This window comes from Aplidium turbinatum, chromosome 8 (assembly GCF_918807975.1).
Source record: "Aplidium turbinatum chromosome 8, kaAplTurb1.1, whole genome shotgun sequence".
Taxonomy (NCBI): Eukaryota; Metazoa; Chordata; class Ascidiacea; order Aplousobranchia; family Polyclinidae; genus Aplidium; species Aplidium turbinatum.
In genome coordinates, this window is record NC_137479.1 from 29,054,807 (window position 1) to 29,077,299 (window position 22,493).

The window sequence follows — 22,493 nt, forward strand, 5'->3', positions numbered from 1 at the left end:
TAGCCTTTGCAACCTTTTCTCATTTAGCTGTGACTACCCAAGGAAGAAAATTACGATAATACAAATATTTACAAATGCCTAAGCCCAACTGAGTAGCTTATTCACCACGCTGTCGCAGCTGCTTTTGATCTCGAATTATTTAGTTGTTTTTAAACGCTTTTTATGGTGATCATGGATGCTGACATTATGTATACGCTAACGAAACAGATAATGAGGATGCCAGCCTAATTTATCGAACAAAATCGTTAGCATGGCTTCCAACCAGCGTAGCCTACTTTCGGTTTCGATAGTCTACACCAGTGGTTCTCAACGGGGGCGGTACCGCCCCCCAGGGGGCGGTATGATTACCTCGGCTTAAGGGGGGGCGTTTTGATTATTAGGGACCATTCTGGTTTAACCCATCTATCGCCCAGCGTAACGATTTCGTCAAAGAGCTCGTATCTTCATGGTAGCATTTCCTACCTCATAGCTGGTGGAAAAGGGATTCAGCTGTGCTGTTCTGCCACACCAAACAGCGAAACCCACTTGACATAAGAGGTGAACTTCGAATGTTTCTCACTGGCTTTACACCGGATGTGAAGAAACTGGCACTTTCTCACCAAGCCCAAGGTTCACATTGACTATCAGTAGGGCCTATACTGTTTTCATGCTCGCAAATATATATTTGTTTTTCATCAAATATAGTTACTAGTCTCCAAAACCCTTACAGCCTGTTTCACCCTAACAGGGGGATCATCAGAAGGTCCCTATATTCCAATAGAATTTTATTTGAATAAGGACGTTCTGATGATCCACCTTTTAGGGTAAAACAGGCTGTAAGGGTTTTAAAGACTGGTAATAGCCTATATTTAATGTAATTCGTTCTGCTTGGCTTTTTGCTTGACATTGAGCACTTTTTGTAGTATTAATAGTACGGTATTTATTGTTTTATATTTGCTTTTCGTAATTAATCGTAATTGTTGGGGGGGCGGTAAAATTTTGCCAGCTCATGAAAGGGGCGTTGGGCCAAAAAAGGTTGAGAAACACTGGTCTACACTCTACAGTATGGCTGTACGTGTACGACGTACGTCTATTCATAGTACATTTCATACTGCATAGAACGCTTAAAATTTCGGGGGGGGCAAATGCCCCCAATGCCCCCCCCTGGTTGCGGGCTTGAGGCTATATTTAGCCTACAGTACAACCATCGTGCCCTGACTTTGTACTGCGATCTATTCAAGGTCACCATTTACTGGAGATGTTGCGTTTATTAAATTTTTTTAACGAATGTTGTTATTTCATGCTTGCTGCTGAGGGTACAGGCAGCAAGATCAAAGTGTGGAATCTTAGGAGTCATAGTCCACAATGAGTTTCTTGGATCATGGCAACCGCTGCATCGTTGTTGTGGGCAATTTGGGTGAGGACGTTCAGTTTAGCGTTGGTGACGCCTTCAACATTTAGTTGCCGAATGGTCGCTCCTTTACCTACAACAACTGGTGCTGTATTCTGTTGTGTCGCTTTTTAAGGTTGCCGAGGCCACACACAAGAACGCTCAAGCACACGCACAAGCACGCAGAGAGGTTTTGACAGAGTGTTAAGGAAAGTGATGAAGAAGGCAATGAAGAAAAGAGGTAGGCCATAGCCTACCAGAGGTTTGGTGAGAGCTTGTGGTGGTATCAGTGTATGAGGGTACACAAATGAATGTGAGAGTAAGATCAGATTATTCAGATGTGATATTTGTGAAATCAAAGCCGGGATCAGGACTGTAGCCAGCCGGGGGCCAGGGGGGCCTCGCCACCCCTGAAAAAAAAAGTCGCCACCCCTGGCAAAATCCCAACATTCTCGAGCAACAGCTACAATTATAATGATTCAATTTTTTGGCCCCTCCCCCCCCCCCTAAAAAAAAGTTGGCCCCCCTTGCTCTGCGGTCTGGCCGGGATAGATAAGTACAGTACTGTGACCGCTCATATTTGCAATCCTTGTTGGTGTTGTGACAAGAGGAGTAAGGGATGGCATAGGCTACTGAGTGAAATTTTATATGCACATGATCTTGTTTTGACAAGTATGGAGTGGAAGGACTGGTAGGTTAACAACTGTAAGAAATAGAAGGGAGCATCCAAGATCAAGAGTATGAAAGTAAATCTTGAAAAAACACCCAAAAGTGAAGCAGCAGAAACAGTTAAGTGTAAACAATCAAGTAGCCTAACAACAAGTGGTAACTCTCCTTATATTCCAATATATTATTATTACAATTTTTATTGCAGACTTAACACTTGCAAACAATCAATGCGGTACATGGGGCCAGCAGTTTGGAACAAGCTTCCACCTATTATAAGAGATTATTGCAAAACTGTAGAACCTTTTAATTCAAAAAAGAACAAGCTAAATTTTCCTTGACAAAATCCCATCTAAGTATTGCTGGTCCAAGATCTCCTACCTTCGAAAGAATAAGCACTGTCCAGACTCTAGGCGTAGCCTACACCAAACATTCTAATATTTTCATTACCCTGCAATGATAGGCCTACGTGTGTGGATTTATTAGCAAAACAGTAAGATTGTAAATACTCCTGCTTGCTTTCTGGTTCTTGTGATTTTGTCTACAGAAGTTTTTTCATCCTCTTCGACCAATCGCCATTCATCCGCGAATCGGTGGCCATGTGCTCCGCCTCCAACCAGTTGTTTTATATCAATATCTTGGACTGAATCGGCTGCGTAGCCGAGTGGTCGTAGTAGCGTAGCCGTAGTGTCTGCTGCGTAGCCGTATTGTCGGCTGCGTAGCCGAGTGGTGAGAACGTCTGCGCGACGTTCGAAAGGACGTGGGTTCGACACCGCTCGAGAGCACGCGGCTGTGTCTCGGCGAAAGACACTTAAAGGCAAGCCAAAATAAGGGGAGCAGCTGACTCGAAGACTATATGTCACTTCGCTGCTTCCTGTCGTCTGTTGTATCGCATCTGTGATCCCAGTGTACTGTATGTTATTGCAATGGGCGCAAATAAAAGCATAATTAATTAATTAATAATCGTCATACCATTGTTTGTCTACTACGTTTTTCAACACAATATGCTGAATTGGATTACCATTTTGGTCAAACTCGTAAAACATATGGTAGGCCTAACCAAAATTTGTTAAACGGTTGTAATTTACTTGATGGATGATAATGTTCATGTATTTGTGGATTTTGTACCAGTAGCCTCAGTAGCGTAGCCAGGAATTTTGAAAGGGGAGGTTTTGACGAGCCAGCGGAGGGGAATCTGGGGGGCCCCCAAACAAATTTTGAAAAATTACTTTGAATTTGGTGCATTCTGAGAGCATTTTCAACAAAAATGTAGTTACGAATATTCCTGTAAAATGGTGCTGTCCGGTGGCATAGCAAAAGGATAAGATCATGTTTTCTTCGGCATTTTTCGGAAAGAAAGCTAAGTCTCTATGTTTTCTTGTTGCTAATTCCTGGCTGAGATGTTGGAATGTTTGGTATTGGCAAAACTCGCTCTTTTGATGCAGTTTTGTTTAAAATTAGGCAATTTTTTTTTAGACTGAAAGCATCATTCTCAAGTATAAAGAAACTGAAAGCATCATTCTCAATATCGTGACGTCACACGCGTGCCAAAGGGGGGGTTGTAACCCCCAAACCCCCCCTGGCTACGCCACTGAGAAGCCTATATGGTTGTAAATCGTGGCAGAACACCTGTTTAAGATTTAGGCTTGCAGCTTTTGATTTTATGTAGCCTAACCATCTATTTAAAATAGAAATTTTATGCGTGTTGATAATATCGGAGTTTGCTTTAGGGAACGTTCAAATACTACGTAACGCTTTTTTTCCGAATTTTTGACCCCCCCTCCCCCATGTAACGCTTTTTTCAATCCCCCTCTCCCATGTAACGCTTTTTTCAATCCCCCTCTCCCATGTAACGCTTTTTCACTACAAATTCAGCACAAAAAACTACCATTCCGTACTCGAAAGCGTTACGTAACGTTTTGCTTGAACCCCCCCGATGTGACGCTAACGTAACGCTTTGCATAAACCCCCCTCCCGCTCGAAGGCGTTACGTAATATTTGAACGTTCCCTTCTTTGTTCGTCTGACGTATTTTTCATCCTGGCTGGCAGGGCCAGTGTTTTGTACATTGATTCAATGTGTAAGTAGCAGATTTTGCCAGCTGGGGTCTTATAATTATCGTTATATCGACGTAATTTTATATCAAAGCACGCTTGATATCTGCAACACATAGGCTAACTATCCTGGGTATAATTGGACTTCCGCAAAATAATAATGTTGCTTTTTGAAATTGTTTCGTATCGTCAAATTGTAACAATTTTCCAAGTCGAGCAAGGCCTGGTGAGTTGTGTTTGAAATGGCTTCGCCCGTGGTAGGATTTATCAGCTGAAGCTAATAAACCTGTTGCCTGAATATTACCTTATTTTTATTTGTAACTTTTTTTTGTTATTTTTCTTTTCTCTTAAAGTTTTCTGAAGGTGTTGCAACTGTGCCAATTTTCTTAACTTAATAATTTATTTCGGTCTCAAGCTCGATATAACGTTCGCGTTTTGTCGCTTCTATCTTTTTCTAGACCCTTGCTTTGTTGACGCGTATTGTTTTCGCTGGGATAGTCAGAAATAAAAACAACTGAACGTAACTTAACTTAAAAATTAAGTCTCTTGTCCCCAGACTTTCATGTAAAAATGACTGAATGAATCATGTGTGTCTGGTGGATCCATAGCGGCCTAATTGTCACTCACGATACAAATCCAGCACCCCAACTGTGCGATGCGCTCTCTCGCTGTGAGGCAGTTTGTGACTTGACAACAACCAATGAGAACAATCCTTTCCAAAACTGCAGGTTACTTCAACTTAATCACTAGTCATCTAACATAGTCAAGTCACTTTAGGGAAATGTGGATAGATATTTGCGAAAGACCACAAATTACTACATTCACAGCAGAGATCCCTTATCTCGTTTTTCTTAATTTTCTTTTCTTTTTACTACCTGTGTGAAGAATTTTGTTTGATTTGAATAATATTTCATCGTTACTCTTAATTTATGATTGCGCTGAGTTAAAAAAGAATTTCTGTATTAACTAGAAAGAAAATAATGACCAGATGACAAAAGGCATACACCAACAACCAGAATAGAAATCGCGTCACTAAAATGTCAAAACCCATTGGGATTTGTATAAGGAAGCATCAGAACTCCGCGGATCTCTAGGTGAGGCGCACAACTGCAATGAAGTTCATGCCATACAACAGTGGTTCTCAACCTTCTCAACAGTGGTTCTCAACCTTTTTGTCTTGGAGGATCCCTTTTGGTGCATTCGAAGCGGTTACAGGTCACTAAAAAATTTATCTGAAATTTTAGTACATCGCGTCTCCTGACAGCAACAAATTCTCTTTTTTCAGAAGCATTTAGCTTAAAGCTGCCATACAACAACCCCGACGTCCACGCAACCAACTATACTGTCATAATCACCGCTCTCCAACAATACTATTAGGTCAAAGGCGACGAACATGGTGAATTATCTTTTTAAAACGTATCATGATAAAAAAAGCCCGCGTCATGCAACGAAGCGGGTTCATCAAAAAGCGAAATGCTAGATATCGTGGATTCAAATCTTCAGTCATAGTGGACGCGAGAAGCAAGCGAATTTAAGGAAGGCACTTTAACATGCAGATATCCAATCCATGGACTTCTGTCCAATCCAACCACGAACCAATGAGATGCTACGTTATCTGTCCAATTGTGACTATTCCAGCAACCAGCCAGAGAATTAATTATTACTGTACTTTGAACTTTGTTTGGTAATTACAGAAGAAAAAAGAGCTATAGCAGAAGTGGGAGTCAAACCCACGTCAATGTAATGACTGCCACCGCGCCCTAACCCAACGCGCCAAGTCAACCGATGGCAAAGCGATGATTTAATTTAGCAAGAATTTGCGTTTTTCCTTTATTCTTCCCAAACCCAACCTTGATAACGTCATGAACAGCGTAGATTCTGATTTGTTCGTGGTTTATTAGAAATCTGCTTGTTAAAGTGCCTACCCGAATTTAATGGTCGAACAAAACACGAGAAACGAAAGCACAAAATTATCACAAATCGAGGTTGCGTCACCGTCGTAAAACGTAGGTAAGACAAAGATGACAGAGTATTTGGCAACTGCTCAAATGGATGGAAAATTTCAAACGAGTCCAGTTCTAGAGGTAAAAAATCTATTGAGTATTTTAGCATTCAAACGAGGAACATTTGTGAAGGTTTGTTGACATTGAAAGTTCAGGGATGAACAATAAAATTTGCTTGGAAATAACTTGTTCGTGCGATCGCAGTCACGAAAAGGAGGTCAACACAATGGCATTGTTACAGGGGTGGTAGACGGGGCGAAGGGCTAAAAAAACTCACAGCAGGCTCATAAAACAAAATCAATCTTTTCACATGGCTTTGTTTGGTTGAGGTGTGGGTGACAGCATCCACCCACGTGACTCCTGTCATCACTTTGTGACGTCAGAAGATGCTGAAGAATGGAACAAAATATCGTTTCAAACGTAAAATGAACAAACAAATCAGTGAGGACGACTTTTGGCAAAAAGGAAATGACAAACTAAAAGCAGAGCCATGCAAAGACAAACCATAGGTTGATAATAGCAACAACCACATATCTACCATAGACAACTCTTTGCAGCTTTCAAGCTAGCAAAAATCGGTTCTTTTTACACTGATTCAAAGTCTACAAACGTTGAATCAATGTAAAAAGGACCAATTTTGTTCGCTTGGTTTGCTTCTAGAAAACAGAATAGCCAAAAAAAGCAAACGTAGCAGCCTACTGCAGTGGGGTTTTTTGTGTGACTGTTTGCGATCAAAACAACGCTGAGTAAAAAAGTAGAAAATTTAATAGTTTTGACGCAGTAAAAAAGAAGCACCAAAAAACCGAGAGTCACACGAAAGAAAACTGTTTTTCGGATACACGAGAAAGCATTTGCACAGGTTTATAAAACGTGTAAAGGAATGACTAACACAGCTTGCAAGCTTGAAGGTTTAATGGATACGAAAACGAAATCAAGAAAAAATGTGACATGGTACAAGCCACAACCCATACAGCAAATCAACGTAAAAAACGATTGATCTGCTGTCTGGGAAGACTTTTAATCAACTATTTGGCATCAATGCGTAACAAGATGGTTGCAAAGCTCATAATTGAGAACAAGAAGATTGGATGTCTTGTTTATGACGTCACCGCATGGTTATTCTCTAGTCTACTGAACGAAATCGAAAGTTGGGCCGGAAGCTTCATACGCTTGTAGTCTTGGTAAATGTTTGGTTAGGGCACATGTAATACTTTCAAATTCATTCCAAAATAACAACAGTTGGTTTTTCCCGTTAAACAATAAGTTGATCTGAAATGGGTCGAAGGGGCAGATCTACCTTGCGGAGTTCCAGGAGCTATCGTTATAGCCCTCTCCCCTGCCCCCCGTCCGCGATCGGGGGCCATCATTTCGTCTGAACAATAATCATAATTAAGCCATGCAGTAGCGAATTCTCGTTAGTCTTATGAGTAGGAGCGGTAACTGCAAAATAAAATCAATTCTGTTCCTAAATACACAACGTTCTCAATAAGCAGTATAACCGTGTGGTATATCAGTAGGTCTGGTCTATGTATACTAGTATATAGCAATATTAGCATGAAAAGCATAATATCATTATATTATATTACTACAGGCATGCCGTAAATGTTTCGACCTCAAGGCCCCATCAGTGTATGAAGCGCATCTTGGTATATACTGTAATTCAGCACGATGACTTTTCTATTCGTGGGGGTTGGATAGTGACCATATTTAGCATTTGGAGACCTACACTGAACCTAAATTTTCGGCAAAACAAAAATTTGTTTTACCTGGTTGTTCTTTATGTTTAAAAATTGTTTCAATGATTTGAGCAATGAAAGTTTCGTAAAAACAAGAATATTAGTCAGGGCACTTGGTAAGGCAGCAGCTACGCCCATTCGCTCTAGCAAAGTATCAACCGTGTCATTTTTACATCAACACCATTGGAACTTCTTGTTGGCTGAGGAATTACCTGGTGCAATCAATAAGCTCACAAGTCGTCTTTTTGCATCACGTCAGCGTCATCAGACGTTGAAGCAATGCAAAAATCAACTTGTAGTGGCCCAACCAGTAAATGATTTTCTTTTTACATTGCTTTAATGTCTGCAAACGTGGAACTAATGTAAAAGGGCTGGTTTAGTGCTTGGTTGCCGAGACTTCATGACAATCAAGTCAATGTGTCGTGAATTGGGTTCGACTATTTTCCAAACTTAAAACAAGTTAAAACTGCGGCCTGGCCAACTCAACATGGGTTAATTACAAGAACACCAAACAGAAAATGTGCTAAATAGGATATACAAACAGCAATTTAACCAAAACGAGCATTGCAACAGGGAATAATACATGAAATAGATCAGCATCAGAGAACGCTCAAAATACAACCAATTATTATAGAGAGTTCCATCTACCTGCTGTGGTGGTTGTAGTTCCTCCCACTATCTCTTCCAGGGTCTCTCTGAGAGTTCCGATGGCTCCTCTTCGGACACTCAGATCTCATATGACCAGTCTCTTTACAGTTGAAACAAACACCCGATGTCTTGTCCGTCCTGTGGTGGGAGAATGACAGTTTTTCAAAGTTAGTTTTGAAACTCGTCCTCATGAATACAAGAGCGGCAGTTCTAAACTAACTGACAAAACCGTAAACAGTATCATTAATAAGACAAAATTTTCAAAGGTAATCAAGCGTATACTTAATTAATGGCTGGCATCGTTCGGTATTCTACGACTCAAGTCAGATGTAGGCAAGTCACCCTTCTCCGCTGACAGCTCGACATCCAAATACGACGCCACATTTTAAACAGCGAAGATTCGGAAACGATGCCACCTACCGGTTGGATCTATATGGGTCTCCCCGACCTCCTGGTGGCGCCATTCCATTGTCTTCATCTTCTATCCAGCCGTTGTCTGGAGAAGCACCCCAGTCTTCGCTATCTATTGACAGATTATGATCAGCTGTTACAAGTTCAGACACAGGTATCGGCTTCTGCGATTGTTGGCGTGTCATTGTTCAAGCTTTCGAACCAAACATGTCAGCGCTCGGGTTGAGCTGCAGAAGCCGCGGTTACTTCCGGAAAAAGATGTATGGGTAATGGAAGAAAACGTAAACACATATAGCAACTCTCCACGTATAACGGGCAATGATCAACAGACAGTGGTTGGCAATGGAATGGAAGATGATTTAAATTATCCAAATTAATAAAAGTCGGAGCTTGAACTAAAATTGTCACTGATAAGCAATAACTGTTGTCGATCTATCAATTTCATTGCTGAATTATTCTATTCATCCCTGACAACCGGACATAGCATCATGGAGCACAACTGGCAACGTACCTCGGTAGTTGCTGCTCTGACTAGATGAACCACCGCCGCCACGGTATTCGAACCCGCTATCGTTTGCAGACGGCTTCAAGTCGATATCTGTGGAAGCAGTTCGGCCGGTGTCAAAACTTTAGTTGCAATGTTTGATCGCGGGAAAACAACAGGGTATAAAAACTTTCAACTTCAGAAGTCCGATTCACTTAATAAACTCATTAGGGAGTCAGTAAAAACCTTCTATTCAAATAAAATTTATTGCAAAAAATATTGCACTTTCTCAATTTCTATTCGAATCAAAATAACCAGCCCCTTAATAGTTTTTGGCGATCGTTGATGTTCAGATTTTAATTGGTCGTAATCGTTTGAATGGCATATCTTATGGACTGTTTGCATAGTTTTTTTTTACAAAGAGACAATGTTTTATTTTGTATCAATGTGTATTATAAATACCACGTGGTACCAAGACACAAATGCACGTCACCTCCATTCTCCGAAGTGGTTTGAGATGCATGCTTTGAGTGGGAATAGGGAAGGTTTGTTGCATGGTCCTGGCTACCTCTGGACATTTGACTTTTGTAACTGCGGCAACAAAGAATGTAACAATACTAAACAGGAAGAAAGTTTGATTGCCCAAAAGAAATTCATGTTTGGAACAGTAATCGGCAATTCTAACCAGGGTTGATGCACAAGGGAAAAAATCGGTTTACATAAAAACTTGCTTAATCGGCTGATTTTTGTAATCGGTAAATAATCTGCTGGTGGTGCATCCAACTCTAACAGTGCAGCGATTTTTCACTTTCCTTCAACTCAGTGGTTAGTGGGTTCGGTAGGCATGGGTTCGATACCCTGTCGGGTCATACCAAAGACTTTTACAAAATGGTACTGAATCTAATTCCTGCTTGGCACTGAGCAATGGAATGGATTCGAGTAATAATGTACTCAGTTGCGCCTCTATACGGCTGCATTGTAAAGCGCTGAGGAGCAACGCATACGCGTGATCGATAACAGTCGTTTTTTACATTGATTTAACGTCTGCATATGTTGAATCAATGTAAAAAAAACTGACTTGCTGTCTGGGTAATGGCATGCTTGAAATTAGCTGGTCTGTGTTAGAAGATGAATTTCTAACGAATAAAGTCCTTCTCAAACTATGGTATCCCTCCTTTCACTGTCGCCTGCCAGTGTAGTCTGGGAGCATCATAAACCTGGAGTGGTAAAAGGATAGACTCTCAGCTCCGGAAGCTCATACGAAGACCGACAATGTTCAACACAAACTTTAGATATTCTCTGATGTCTCATCGAGTCAGCCACTGAAGATATCTTGTTATAAATCTAGGCACTGAAAGTATTTATGCAAAGGGTGCTCGAACTATAAAACAATAATTACTTTTTCTCCGGCATGTTGGCCATGTTCCTATCCGTGTCCGCTGGAAATGCATCTCCTCGATCTACAAATAAATGTTTTCATGTTTGATTACCTTCGGTGGACAGCTCTCTGCTAATGAATATTTTTACCAGGATTAGGTTAACCCCAAGTCGACTGCAAATATGTCAAACTATCACTTTAATCAAAACATTTCATGACTCAACAGTCCAGTTTGTTTCTCACTATTACAAGACAACTTTATTACCGTCAACCGGCATGGCTGTTCCAGATTCCATTGCAGGAAGGCGGCTCTGTAAGCAGAAAATAATTGGTCATCCTTTGATGTTGAGTTAGTAGACAAACAAGAATTTGCTACCAAACTCACGTTGAATACTTGCTGTGGTTGGGAACTGGCCGGGGATTGGTTCACTGGCTCGTAGTTGATTGTTTTCATAATTGTCTGTTGGAAAATTAAATGAATCAAATGAAAGTAAAAAATGGTTGCTGACCACATTGCTATGCCACCAATATTCAATAAAGATCATAACTTTCATCTAAGGATTAAGTAACCTAGCTTTAACTACCTTCAATTCCGGATATCTTTCAACATAGCCGTACAACTGCGGGCCCAATGCAAAGGGTAGTTTGTAGATGTTCATTGGAACACCAAAGCGACGAAACTCTTCGATCAAATGTGGAAATCGTTTCATCTGTTCAACGTAGGAAGACAATCAATATCTACTTTAGGAAAGCTTAACTCTTTCATGGAAGCAAAAAGCGTTTCAATAAAAGCAAGAATTCCTGAATTAGCTATTGAGTTGACAAAAGTATCGATAACAAAACCACAGCGTTACTGATTTATAGAAATGTGTGTTCATACAGCACTGTATCCATCATAGATATGCGTTGCTTTCAACGCTTCATCAGACAGCATCAGCGCAATCGTATGGACAAGCAGACGAATTACACTAAAAAAGTGAAATGTGCGACGAGCAAACGTGTACAAAAAGAAACTGAAGACCAGAAACGAAATTTGCTCCGGCGTTTCAAACAAAACAAGCTGCATTGTTCCACATACATCTCTAGCCAGGACTACCAACAGGACAACAAGCAAGCTACCTCAACATCCATGAGTCGAAGAAGCAGATCTCTGGGCACCAACCTCCAAACACTCTGCTGGCTTTGGATTTGATCGTACAATGCTCGTTTGATCTGTGGACTCGGCTCATCCATGCTAGAATCAGAAGCAGATGCGCATGACGCAGTAGACAAGAAGAATGTTGCACCGCAAGCATGCACTTTGAGCGATTTAAAGCACTTAAACTAATTCATGCCATGCATGTCTAGTTTTCCATGCATAAACTCAACTATCAGATCTTTGAGGCCTTTTACAAACGCAATGGCACGAAAGACACATCGGCACAAATCTTCTTCATCGTCGTTTGCGCCTTTTGCAAACGCGGTTCATCGCGAGCCGATGTGAACAACCTTCGTTTAGCACCAGAGTACAATGGTGTCACAGCGATAGATAAGTGCGTCTGTACGACGTTCAAAAGGACGTGGGTTCGACTCTCACCGAGAAACAGCAACACTTTAAGGTACAATGGTACATCCTAGACAGCAAATTCCATCATTTTTACGTTGATTCAACGTCTACAGACCACTGAATCAATGTAAAACTGGTGAATTTTGCTGTCTCGGATATGAAGTTTCAATACGATTATACAGTATCCCCACGACGAAATCAACAGTATCCCCATAAAAGTTAAACAGTATCCCCACGACGAAATCAACAGCGACAGTAGACACTATGGTAGATGAGATACATACCAAACAGAGTTTTGAAATTCTTGGGACTGTTCCCCGTACACGACTAGAGCTAGATAAGAGAGGGAGCGCTTTGAAGGGTCATCCAATGCATTCGGTGGTTGGACCATCGCCATGCTGTTGGGTAACCGCTGTTGCATCGGCATCATGTGGGACTGGGGCCCGGGAGGGGTTGTCTGACTATAATCGGGGGGATGGGGCCCGGAAGGGGTTGCCTGACTGTAGTCAGGGGGATGGGGCCCGGAAGGGGTTGCCTGACTGTAGTCGGGGGGATGGGACACTACAGGGCTCTGGTTGGAGAGTTCTCTTGTTGTGGGGAATGACGCAGCTTGCTGGTTAAGTCTCTGGATTTTCATCGACAGCGATTGAGTCACATTGTTGAAAGCATTCTGCTGCTGAGTCACTGTCGGTTGGGGTTCCGTATCTTTCAACCATGACTCAGCGAAAGCGAGATCCTGAGGAGTTGAAGGAGGAGCTGGCTCTCTAGATCTGCTCCCGCTTCGTGGACCATCGGATCGTACGGTTGCTAGGCTTGGCATGCCAACACTGCCGTGTTCTTGCAACATCTTCTTTGAATCCAGAAGAATTCCATCGGATTTTGCACTTTTAGAAGATAGGGCGCTTGATGAGTCCGATCGCAGAAAGTTGGGGGCAAGTTGCGGCTCTGGGGGTTGATCTGAACAAAATATTACAAAATTGAAAATAAAAGCGTGCAAATGTATTGTTACTAAAAGTATATCCAAAACGTAATATTACATTTTCTTGCTGAAACAAGGACAAACGAGTGAAGATTTGGTTGCATGCTGGAAGTAACGTAATATATGATTCTTCTTTGTAGCAAAAATATTTCTGTCGGTTGAAGAGTTTTATCAAACAACACGTAAAAATCAATAACAGTAAGATGGACTTTTGCTGAACCATATTTTGCAATCCCAGTCTAGACAGACTTCAAATCTTTGCGAGTGTAAAGCAAAAGTACAGGCCAAATCTTCTACAACTACGAAATCTTTAGTTGCGCTTAGTATCTCAAAAGGATGAACTTAGCAAAGATAGAGCCAGTAATAACCACGCTGGGTGCCGTGCAGCCTTGTCTACGCTGGTGCGCCTAAATAAAGACTCTCCATTCCCAGAGTACAACTAAGACAGCAATGCCTGTTCTTTTCACATTGACTCAACGTCTACACAAGTAAAAAGAGCGGGTTTTGTTGGCTGAGAAAGAAACCAAATCCCTTTTAGCTGTTAAATTCTACTAACGAAATAATATTTACGAGCAAAATGGTTTGAACGCCTGTGCATGGTCCAACTAAAGAGCCCAAAATGTAGATACTAAATTTTATTTATTTTTTGTTAGATATAATATTTCCTACCCGGTTTCAAAACCAACAGTTTCAAACATTCCATGCTATCGACAGGCAGCGTTTCTTCAACGAAGGAGGAGGTCGTGCTCTCGGCCTTCAACACGTTGGTTGGATCTGCACAAGATTGCGATGAAATAGGAAAACAGTGAAATGTTTACAGACATTTAATGTCCAACGACGTAAATAGTTCGATTTTAAATTTAGAAAAACGTTAGAAGGCGTTTGGACGGGATATATTGCCATCAGACGACCAAGCCTGTGGCTGTGGCCTGGATGTTTTCCTGTTTTTGCGCCACGTGGCTTGCCCAGAAGAAGGCAAAACACTTTCAACGTCGCAAGACGTTGGAATAATGACAAAAAGTGACATTTACTGGCGGTGGCCTTGATAAGTCAATGCTCGATGCGCCTTTTCAAGGCAGCTAGTCTCGCGATAAATGTTCTAGTATTGCACTTTTTAAAGTAACGTTTGATAGCAGTGGGATTGTAAGTGTAGTAATACCTTGCAAAAAAATAGGCCAAATTTCAATGACAGCAAAGCCAGTCTACAGACGTTGAATCAATTTAAAAAACGGTAGCTTTGCTGTCTAAGTTGTAACGTATATAAGTCAATGACTATCTCGTTGCATACTTTACATGTGTGACACAGCTACGTATGTACGTATCCTACTTACCGTTGCCATCAATTGAGTAGTGGTCGTTCACCTCCAAGCAGTCCTGTGGAAACAAAATATAACAAGCTTTAGAATGTTACCTGTGACGTAAGAAGCGTTTCTCGGTTGGTTTGGAGCACTTCTCCGCAAACAAACTCTTGCCATGCAAAGATTAGGGGTGGTTTAAAGCCACTGTGTTTTGCCTTCACACAATTCTGGATTTAGATCCAAGCTACGGCATCAAAAAGTTTTATTGCGATTGTTGTACTCTCGTTGCATTCCAGGATGTCGGTCTGTGACGTCAACCATAAAAAATGTATAACCAACATCAAGAATTGGTTGCAATTTCAACGTTGTCAAACGTTTGACTTGGGTAAAAACAACAATCTTGCGGTTGGAGACATTGAAATTCTACTCTCCTAATCACAGGGCACATTTTCAACAAAAGATTTGATGGTGAGCAGATGGTCCGCTTCTAACAAAGTTGAATTTTTTTTACATTGATTCTTGCGTTACGTCTGCAGACGTTGAATCAATGTAAAACGAAACCAATTTTGTTTGCTGGTTAGGTACGTACATATTCTGCGGCGGATTCAGCAGATTCCTTCGAAATGCAAACATCTGCTATTACTTCCGGGGATTTCTCCACAGAAATATTCGACTTTTCTGGTTCATTTTTCTGCAGACTTGCATTAGTCAGCTCTGCAACAAAGGCAGTTGGTGGGGTCGGCTCTTTGGCCGTTTGCTTGGCCACTTCCTCAACAGGCTTGGCCGCAGATTCACCAACGATCTCCCGAATGACTGGGACACTGGTCCCACTTTGAAGGCGAATATCTTTGCACAGTTGAGACTGAAAACAGCAATTGTGAGGTCAAGAAGTTGTGGATCACATTGCTTTGCAGGGCTTGTTTATTGAAAAGTAACGTTCTTTTTTAACGTAATTTTCTAATTAGCAATGCTCTGACAAAAACGCAAGTATCTCAGTCATTCACAAAAATAACCCTATTTAGAGTTAGATATATTAAGAGTTTGTTTCCAAAACATTTTACTCACCTTGGGTTTTTCCATTTCCGTTTCTTCTCCTGAAAACAAGAATGAAATAGTAAAAAACGAGTTGAAAATTAAACTGGAAGCCTCAAACACATCCAGTAAAGAAAGCCGGCGCGAAATAAAACCATTTGTGTCCCGCAAACGAAGAAAGGCATTTTGCTGACCGACAAAAGTTCATCTTCGAACTGAAAGCCAAAACGTAACTGAAGTCGCCATGAACCACTAAGGCGGGCTTATGATGGCAGACCTTCATTTATGCAATAGACTGAGTTTCGCTTTTAGCAGCAGGACTGTTATTTACTTCACAATTCGTCATAGCACATGACTAGGGAACTGTATTCTGGAAGTTAGTGACAAACCGCTACTACCACAGGGTACCACGGCGAACCCGCAGCATCTGGATAAAACAGGTCGTTTGGATCTACATTTGTGAAGCTCCTTTAAATGTCTGCAACCTATCATGCAACCTGACGCACAACGGCTTATGCAGTGAGTACCTTCCACCAACAGTTGTGCAAGAGAGGAGCCGTCCACAAAAGCGTTCACTGACCACATCACGAATACGTCTGCGTTGGAGGTGGCTACCTGGAAACAAACAATCAACCATCATTGTGCATTTGACTACAGAAACACCTTACTATCATAGAAACCACCGAACCAATACTTACCATATTACATTCACACAGAACTTACCATTACCACAGAAACAACAATTGCCATCATTGCACATTAGGGTGGCTCGTTTTTGAACTTTTTTTTTTAAATTCTCTCGGGGTAGTGGGGAAATGGTGCCAATGAGTGAGAAAACGCTCATGACAAAATTTGAGATTTGTAAAAAATTGTCTTCAGCCTCCTCATGGGGCCCAAAAACCGAAAAATGGGGTCAAAAACGCAATTTTTTTTTAAATATTTTTAGTTTGGGTAGATACAATATTGTTTAGATATATCTAATTAGCCTAAGAAAAAAAATTGGCGTCATTTGAACTATTCCTTCAGCTTCCTCACAGCTTCTGAAAATATCCATTTTGCTGAAAATTTCGCACTTTTGTTTGTGGTTACATGATACATAATTGCGTTAGACATTTTGCCAGCTATAAAACGTTATTGTATTTCTCTTTATAGACGTGCCCTGAGCTGTTGCGTCATTTTTTAATGAAATTGGGTTAATTTGGTAGGAAAAAGTGACGTCCTTTTATTTGAATTTACGTCACTGACGAAGTTTGTAGTTATGTAACCACAAACAAAAATGTGAAAATTTCAGCAAATGAAAATTTTCAGAAGCTGAAGGAATAGTTCAAATGACGCCAATTGTTTTTCTTAGGCTAATTAGATATATATATCTAAACAATATTGTATCTACCCAAACTAAAAATATTTAAAAAAAAAATTGCGTTTTTGACCCCATTTTTCGATTTTTGGGCCCCATGAGGAGGCTGAAGACAATTTTTTACAAATCTCAAATTTTATCATAAGCGTTTTCTCACTCATTGGCACCATTTCCCCACTACTCCGAGAGAATTAAAAAAAAAAGTTCAAAAACGAGCCACCCTATTGCACATTTCACCCCAAAAACATCTTTAAATTACACGCTTTTCAAACTTTGTTTCAATACATCATAGCTTGGCTACATAACTGAGAGTATGACGTTAAAAGAGGATTTGGTTCGATCTGATCTAATTTTCAACTACTTTACCTGAAATAACTCTCAATACGATAAAAACTACTCCGTGTCACTTCTTCCTGTTATGTTGTTTTCTTGAATGTTCGATTATATCAAAGTAGAACACAAGTGTTACTACGATTTTAAACAAAACGACAAAAATAACCTAAACAAACAAAAAGTACCAATTTCCTGAACTGCACGGACAGTTCCTTTCCTGTTTCCAAAACTTTTTGGATTTTCTTGCGCCCAATTGGTGACATATCTGGAAATACAGTAGTGCCTTTGGAATTCTCCACCTCGTGAAAGCCACCTTTGACAAGCTGCAAACAGATAAGAAAAGCAAGAACATTGAGTGTTTGTGGCCGGTTTAGCTACAGAACCTTTTCACACAACAACTGCTTATGCACGTTTCAATACCAACAGGGCTTTGTCATCTTCTCCGTCCGTTGTCGCATGCTGTAAGGTAAGGTGAGTCCCATACTTGATCCAAGCATCGGGGAATGAGAAGATAAGGTTCTCATTATAGGGTCATTCCATTATATTTCAGGTCAAAATTAGAGGAAATGCCACCCACCCTCTCCGATTTGGTTGATTTTGACATATGTGAGAGATGGCAACCCACTGAGCTCAACAAAAAAAAATTTTCAAAATTGGACAAGGGGTTTTAAAGTTACACTATTTTCAATTTTAACCGCATGGTGGCAGTATTTCAGCTCCAAAGAGTAAAAATGCCCCAATATCTGTTATACTGAAGCTAGGAAGTTGATGAAAATATGTAGAATACCATTTTGGGGGATGAGGAATCCAAATTTGCAAACAGAATATAAAACATGTAGTTTTGGAGTAATTTGATTATAAATATTTTTTGAGGTATATATTTTGGGGAAAAATTTGCCCATGTAGCCGAAGAAAAAAAAAACATTTTTTTGGGGGGTGATGTTAATTGGACTTATATTTTGATAAACACACTCCAATTTTGTTGTTCCATATTGTTCCTTGCCTGGACTGGTGGTCAAAATTCTTTATAAAATTTTGCAAATTCTAAATGCCTTTTTAACATTGTACAGTGGGGCATTCCATTTATAATCATCAGATTTTTTCAAATTTTGTAACCACTAGTCACAAATTTTGCGTATTTTGACATATTTTGTACATACATACTAAAAAATGATAATAGCAAAAAAAATTTTTGAAGTATCTTAATTGGGGCTGAGATAGAGCACTTTGAATTTTCGGCCACTAGTAGGATTTTTGAAGCTGAGCACAGCCATTTTTTTCATTTTGCGCCTTGATTTTTTGACAATAACTCTTTACCTTGAACGATTTTCGCACTGAAAACATGCATTTTACCAATTTAAGATCCAAGGAATTCATTTAAATTGCAATTAAAAATATGCCAAGATGAACATTTCAAATGATAATTTAGTTATTTAGGTTTAAAGTTTTTCTTAATTTATTTTTGATACGCTAAGTTTGGGGGAATATTTCGGAGCGTTGAGAAAAAGATCGCAAAAAAAATTTCTTTTTCAAACAAAACAATTAAGTATAATATTTTCACGAAATTTGATTGATGTAAGTTTTGCATAAACCAAAATATTCAACTTAGAAAATATCAACCCATACATATCAAAAAAATGAAAATAATTGAAACATAACTGATGCTTTGTCACAATATTTGCAGGGTTCAGCCATATTATGGTCCATTTCTTGAATAATTGTTTTATGTGTCAAACTACCAATGTTTTATTATTCAGCTGATATCACACAGCTAGTCTGATCAAGATTTTGCTACCGTTTCTTATCAAACCAGCACATGCACCCTTATCATTTCTGAACTAACTTTTCATTGAAGTAGAAAACTGCCTGGCTATGATGTTTTTATTATTCAGCAGGAAAGAAGTTGTTAAACAGTTTGGTTTGGAAAAGACCATATATGCTGGATGCCACCCACTTCTGCACTTTTGAAACTAACTCCACCTTCTACATCCAATGGTAAAAGTTACACTTTTAGCTCAGAACTGAACAAACTTGAAACACTTTTTAACTAGACTGATGTGCAATTTGGTGTATTTTTTATAACTTGATGCTCACTCAATAATTTCTAAACTGTACCTATGGGATTTAATAATACTTTTAACTTTTTTGATCATATGGATTGAAACAAATCACTGTCAGATGACAGACATTGCAATTTGCTGTTTCAAAAATGCCAAAACTTCATGTCAAATAAATTGGAATTTTGCCAAACTGGGTATCAGTTTGAAACTGCAGTCCCTCTCAAAAAACACATGGAACAACTAAAATAACTCATCATAAAGACATAACATGAACAGGTAAATAATTTCAGGAAAAAAAATTTGAGTTTGGCCATGGCTACATGGCCAAAGCACCCCCCAAAGTTATCCCCCCCAAAATTTTTGAAACGTTGTTTTCATCTATAAATGATATCTTTTCACCAATTTTGACTGGAAATTCAGATTCCTTGCCCCCAAAAATGGTATTCTACATATTTTGGTTGTTTTTTTAGCTATAAATTAGGAGATATTAGCAAAATTTGAATTTTTGGGGGGCACGATGCCCCGGCCGAGTGGTGAATTTCAAACCCCCACAACTTCTAAACCACTTGGTCAATTTCAAAATTTTTTTTTTTTGGTGTGCTCAGTTAATGATTGTGAACTAACTGCCAAAGTATGAAACATTTCCAAGAGTATTGGTTTTTTCATGACCTGAAATATAATGGAATGACCCTATACTAAGCCTTCGGCACTAACGAGAGTAGGGTGGCCAGTTCCTTTCTTTCGGCCGCCTTTCCTTCCTTCTTACACTTTGTCATCTTCCCCGTCCGTTGTCGTATGCTGCAACTGGTATTATCTTTCTGTTCAGGATACATTAATAACAACAATATGGAAGATAGAATTTAATAACAAAAAGTGGTAGAATTTCGATCGACCATGAGCAACAGAACACAAGTCAATAACCAAAATCAAGCAACGGCGGTTCGACCCTCGGTGTGCGCGCTTGACGAAGAACTTCCAGAACAAATATTCATATAGCGACTTCGAAAAACTGACACATACGTGTGATCCTTAATGTATGGGATAGTGGTTCCCAGACTTGTTCATAATATTCAAGGTAAGTCCCATACTTGAATGATCCAAGCATCGAGGAACGAGAAGCCTTCGGCACTAACGAGAGTAGGGTGGCCAGTTCCTTTCTCTCGGCCGCCTTTACTTCAGCAACTACGCCCACCCAATTTATTACACCCTAGGTAGAGGTGAGCGGTGTTTGTCAACAACCAGCTTAAGCCGGGAGTCGAACCAGGATTGCGTGATTGGAAAGCGAGCGCCTTATCTGCTGCGCCATCCCACCGCCCAATGTTCAAGTGTGACCCAAATTTGAGTTTGAGGAACATCTCGCGACCCAACAAACAGACCTGGATAAAAAATTTCAGCACTCTACCATTCTTCGTTCCTATTTTGGCAAATTAGGATCATCCCTGTGTGACCAATAGTTCGGAAACCACTAGTATAAGGAAGAGATCGGTCATGGTTTATTTTGTATATAAATACACTCAACTCACCAACAGTGGAACTTTCTCCAAATAGGAGTCGAGTTTGAAGAAGTGGACCTTGCTGAGGGACAACGTCTTAACTGGTAGATCATAATAATCAACAGGGTAGATGGAAACTTCACCCATTGCTTTGTCAGACTGCAAGATTGACGGATTAATGTCAAAACACGCTGAAGTAACTAGAATGAGCTAATAAAATAGGGGGAAGTCGACTAGTCACATCCTAAACAGCAAAATCCGTCACTTTTACATTGATTCAACGTCTGCGGACGTTGATTCAATGTAAAAGTGAGGGATTTTGCTGCCTGGGATGGACATATGCACTGAAGTCAATGTCATAACCGGTTCACCACAACATACATAACCGGTAGGTGCAGATTTATAGTAGGTGCAGATAACTATTATTTAACACAATAAATCCACTAGGCTCCCGAGCACACTCTGGGACACTGCAAGACACCAGAAACGCGAATTCATCCAACGCCGCATTGGCTATGATGCCCATCGATATCTGACGACGGTAGGTACAAAGGTTCGTCATTGAAAATATTTAAAACTGGAATCCCATCTTTCTGTCTTTTAATTCATTAGTGGATCGACAAAGTTAAAACAAGTTTTAAACTTCCAAAGATATACTTGACTCACTGCCACGCATATCAGAAGTCAAGTTGCTGCTAAGTGACCAATTCCTACTGATTTATGTAAACTATGAAAACCAAAATCTTCACAATTTTAGATAATGCGGCTTCATCTAACTACTGAATCCTTACTCGCAAAGACTTCTTTCCTTTCGATTTTTCATCGTTGTCAGATAGAACAAATCGACATCTCATAATTGTGGGGTAATCCTGGGCGCGCGACTTCACAAGAACAATTGATTTGTTGCTGTAGTCAGGCAGCTCGTCGTCGCCCAATCGCGCATACAGGTTTTGCTCGAACTTTCGCCTGAAAACAAGCAAAGCATCGCATGAAGTGCATGCTGTGACGATTAAAGACCGAATTTAAAAGAAACTCCATTCTCTGAGGCGATGTGCGGGAGATTTCTGTTATGTAATTTGCTGTCACACTCCTTTCCAAACTAGTCGTCTTCGTTATATCGAACCTTTCTCCGTAGTTCAAAATCGTTGGAAAGCCATGCATTATTTTTTTCTTTAAATCAAAAGTTTCTTAAATTGTAGTTTATAAGCAAACCGACGATGGATTATGATGATGATGAAGCAATCGTGTGTTGAGTACCAAAACAGGCATTCGGAAAAAAGGATTAACGTCCCCACTGCTCGAGTAGTTAATCCAGCAAAACGACTCACTGTATGTAGTATTCGACCGCATCTCTGAGCCACAGCCCACGCTTGGCCAGCATGGGATGAGGCAGGTATAACACTGATTGCCTTTGGCTCAACATTGCTCTTGTGAGAAATGACGTTGAAATAACGTAGTTACTGCCTTCTTCAATGGTGTTGGTTTCTTTGAACAACTCTGAACTTTGCAAAATTTCATCTGTAATTCATGATGAAACATAGTTTACAACTACGGAAATATATTTAAACACTGGCTGATAACGAGTTTCAGGTGTGAAAGCATCGTACAAAACTACTACCTGAAATTCGAGAAGCTAAGTAGTTTGCT

General features: G+C 40.1%; 1 protein-coding gene across 1 annotated transcript in view; it reads right to left on the reverse strand.

The window, feature by feature from the left end:
• Positions 1-4,980: 4,980 nt before the first annotated feature.
• LOC145776243 (uncharacterized) overlaps positions 4,981-22,493 on the reverse strand; it is a 29,024-nt gene continuing 11,511 nt past the window's right edge. The window contains exons 7-26 of the mRNA XM_082587644.1: positions 22,175-22,364; positions 21,638-21,812; positions 20,877-21,005; positions 17,479-17,616; positions 16,131-16,218; positions 15,637-15,665; positions 15,161-15,433; positions 14,605-14,647; positions 13,943-14,047; positions 12,579-13,251; positions 11,868-11,982; positions 11,333-11,458; positions 11,134-11,208; positions 11,014-11,059; positions 10,770-10,830; positions 9,864-9,961; positions 9,398-9,484; positions 8,896-8,998; positions 8,476-8,613; positions 4,981-7,463 (exon numbers count right to left, since the gene is read on the reverse strand). Coding sequence (XP_082443770.1) covers positions 7,385-7,463; positions 8,476-8,613; positions 8,896-8,998; positions 9,398-9,484; positions 9,864-9,961; positions 10,770-10,830; positions 11,014-11,059; positions 11,134-11,208; positions 11,333-11,458; positions 11,868-11,982; positions 12,579-13,251; positions 13,943-14,047; positions 14,605-14,647; positions 15,161-15,433; positions 15,637-15,665; positions 16,131-16,218; positions 17,479-17,616; positions 20,877-21,005; positions 21,638-21,812; positions 22,175-22,364 — 2,771 coding nt within the window. The 3' untranslated portion in view covers positions 4,981-7,384. The remainder of the gene's footprint in view (positions 7,464-8,475; positions 8,614-8,895; positions 8,999-9,397; positions 9,485-9,863; positions 9,962-10,769; positions 10,831-11,013; positions 11,060-11,133; positions 11,209-11,332; positions 11,459-11,867; positions 11,983-12,578; positions 13,252-13,942; positions 14,048-14,604; positions 14,648-15,160; positions 15,434-15,636; positions 15,666-16,130; positions 16,219-17,478; positions 17,617-20,876; positions 21,006-21,637; positions 21,813-22,174; positions 22,365-22,493) is intronic.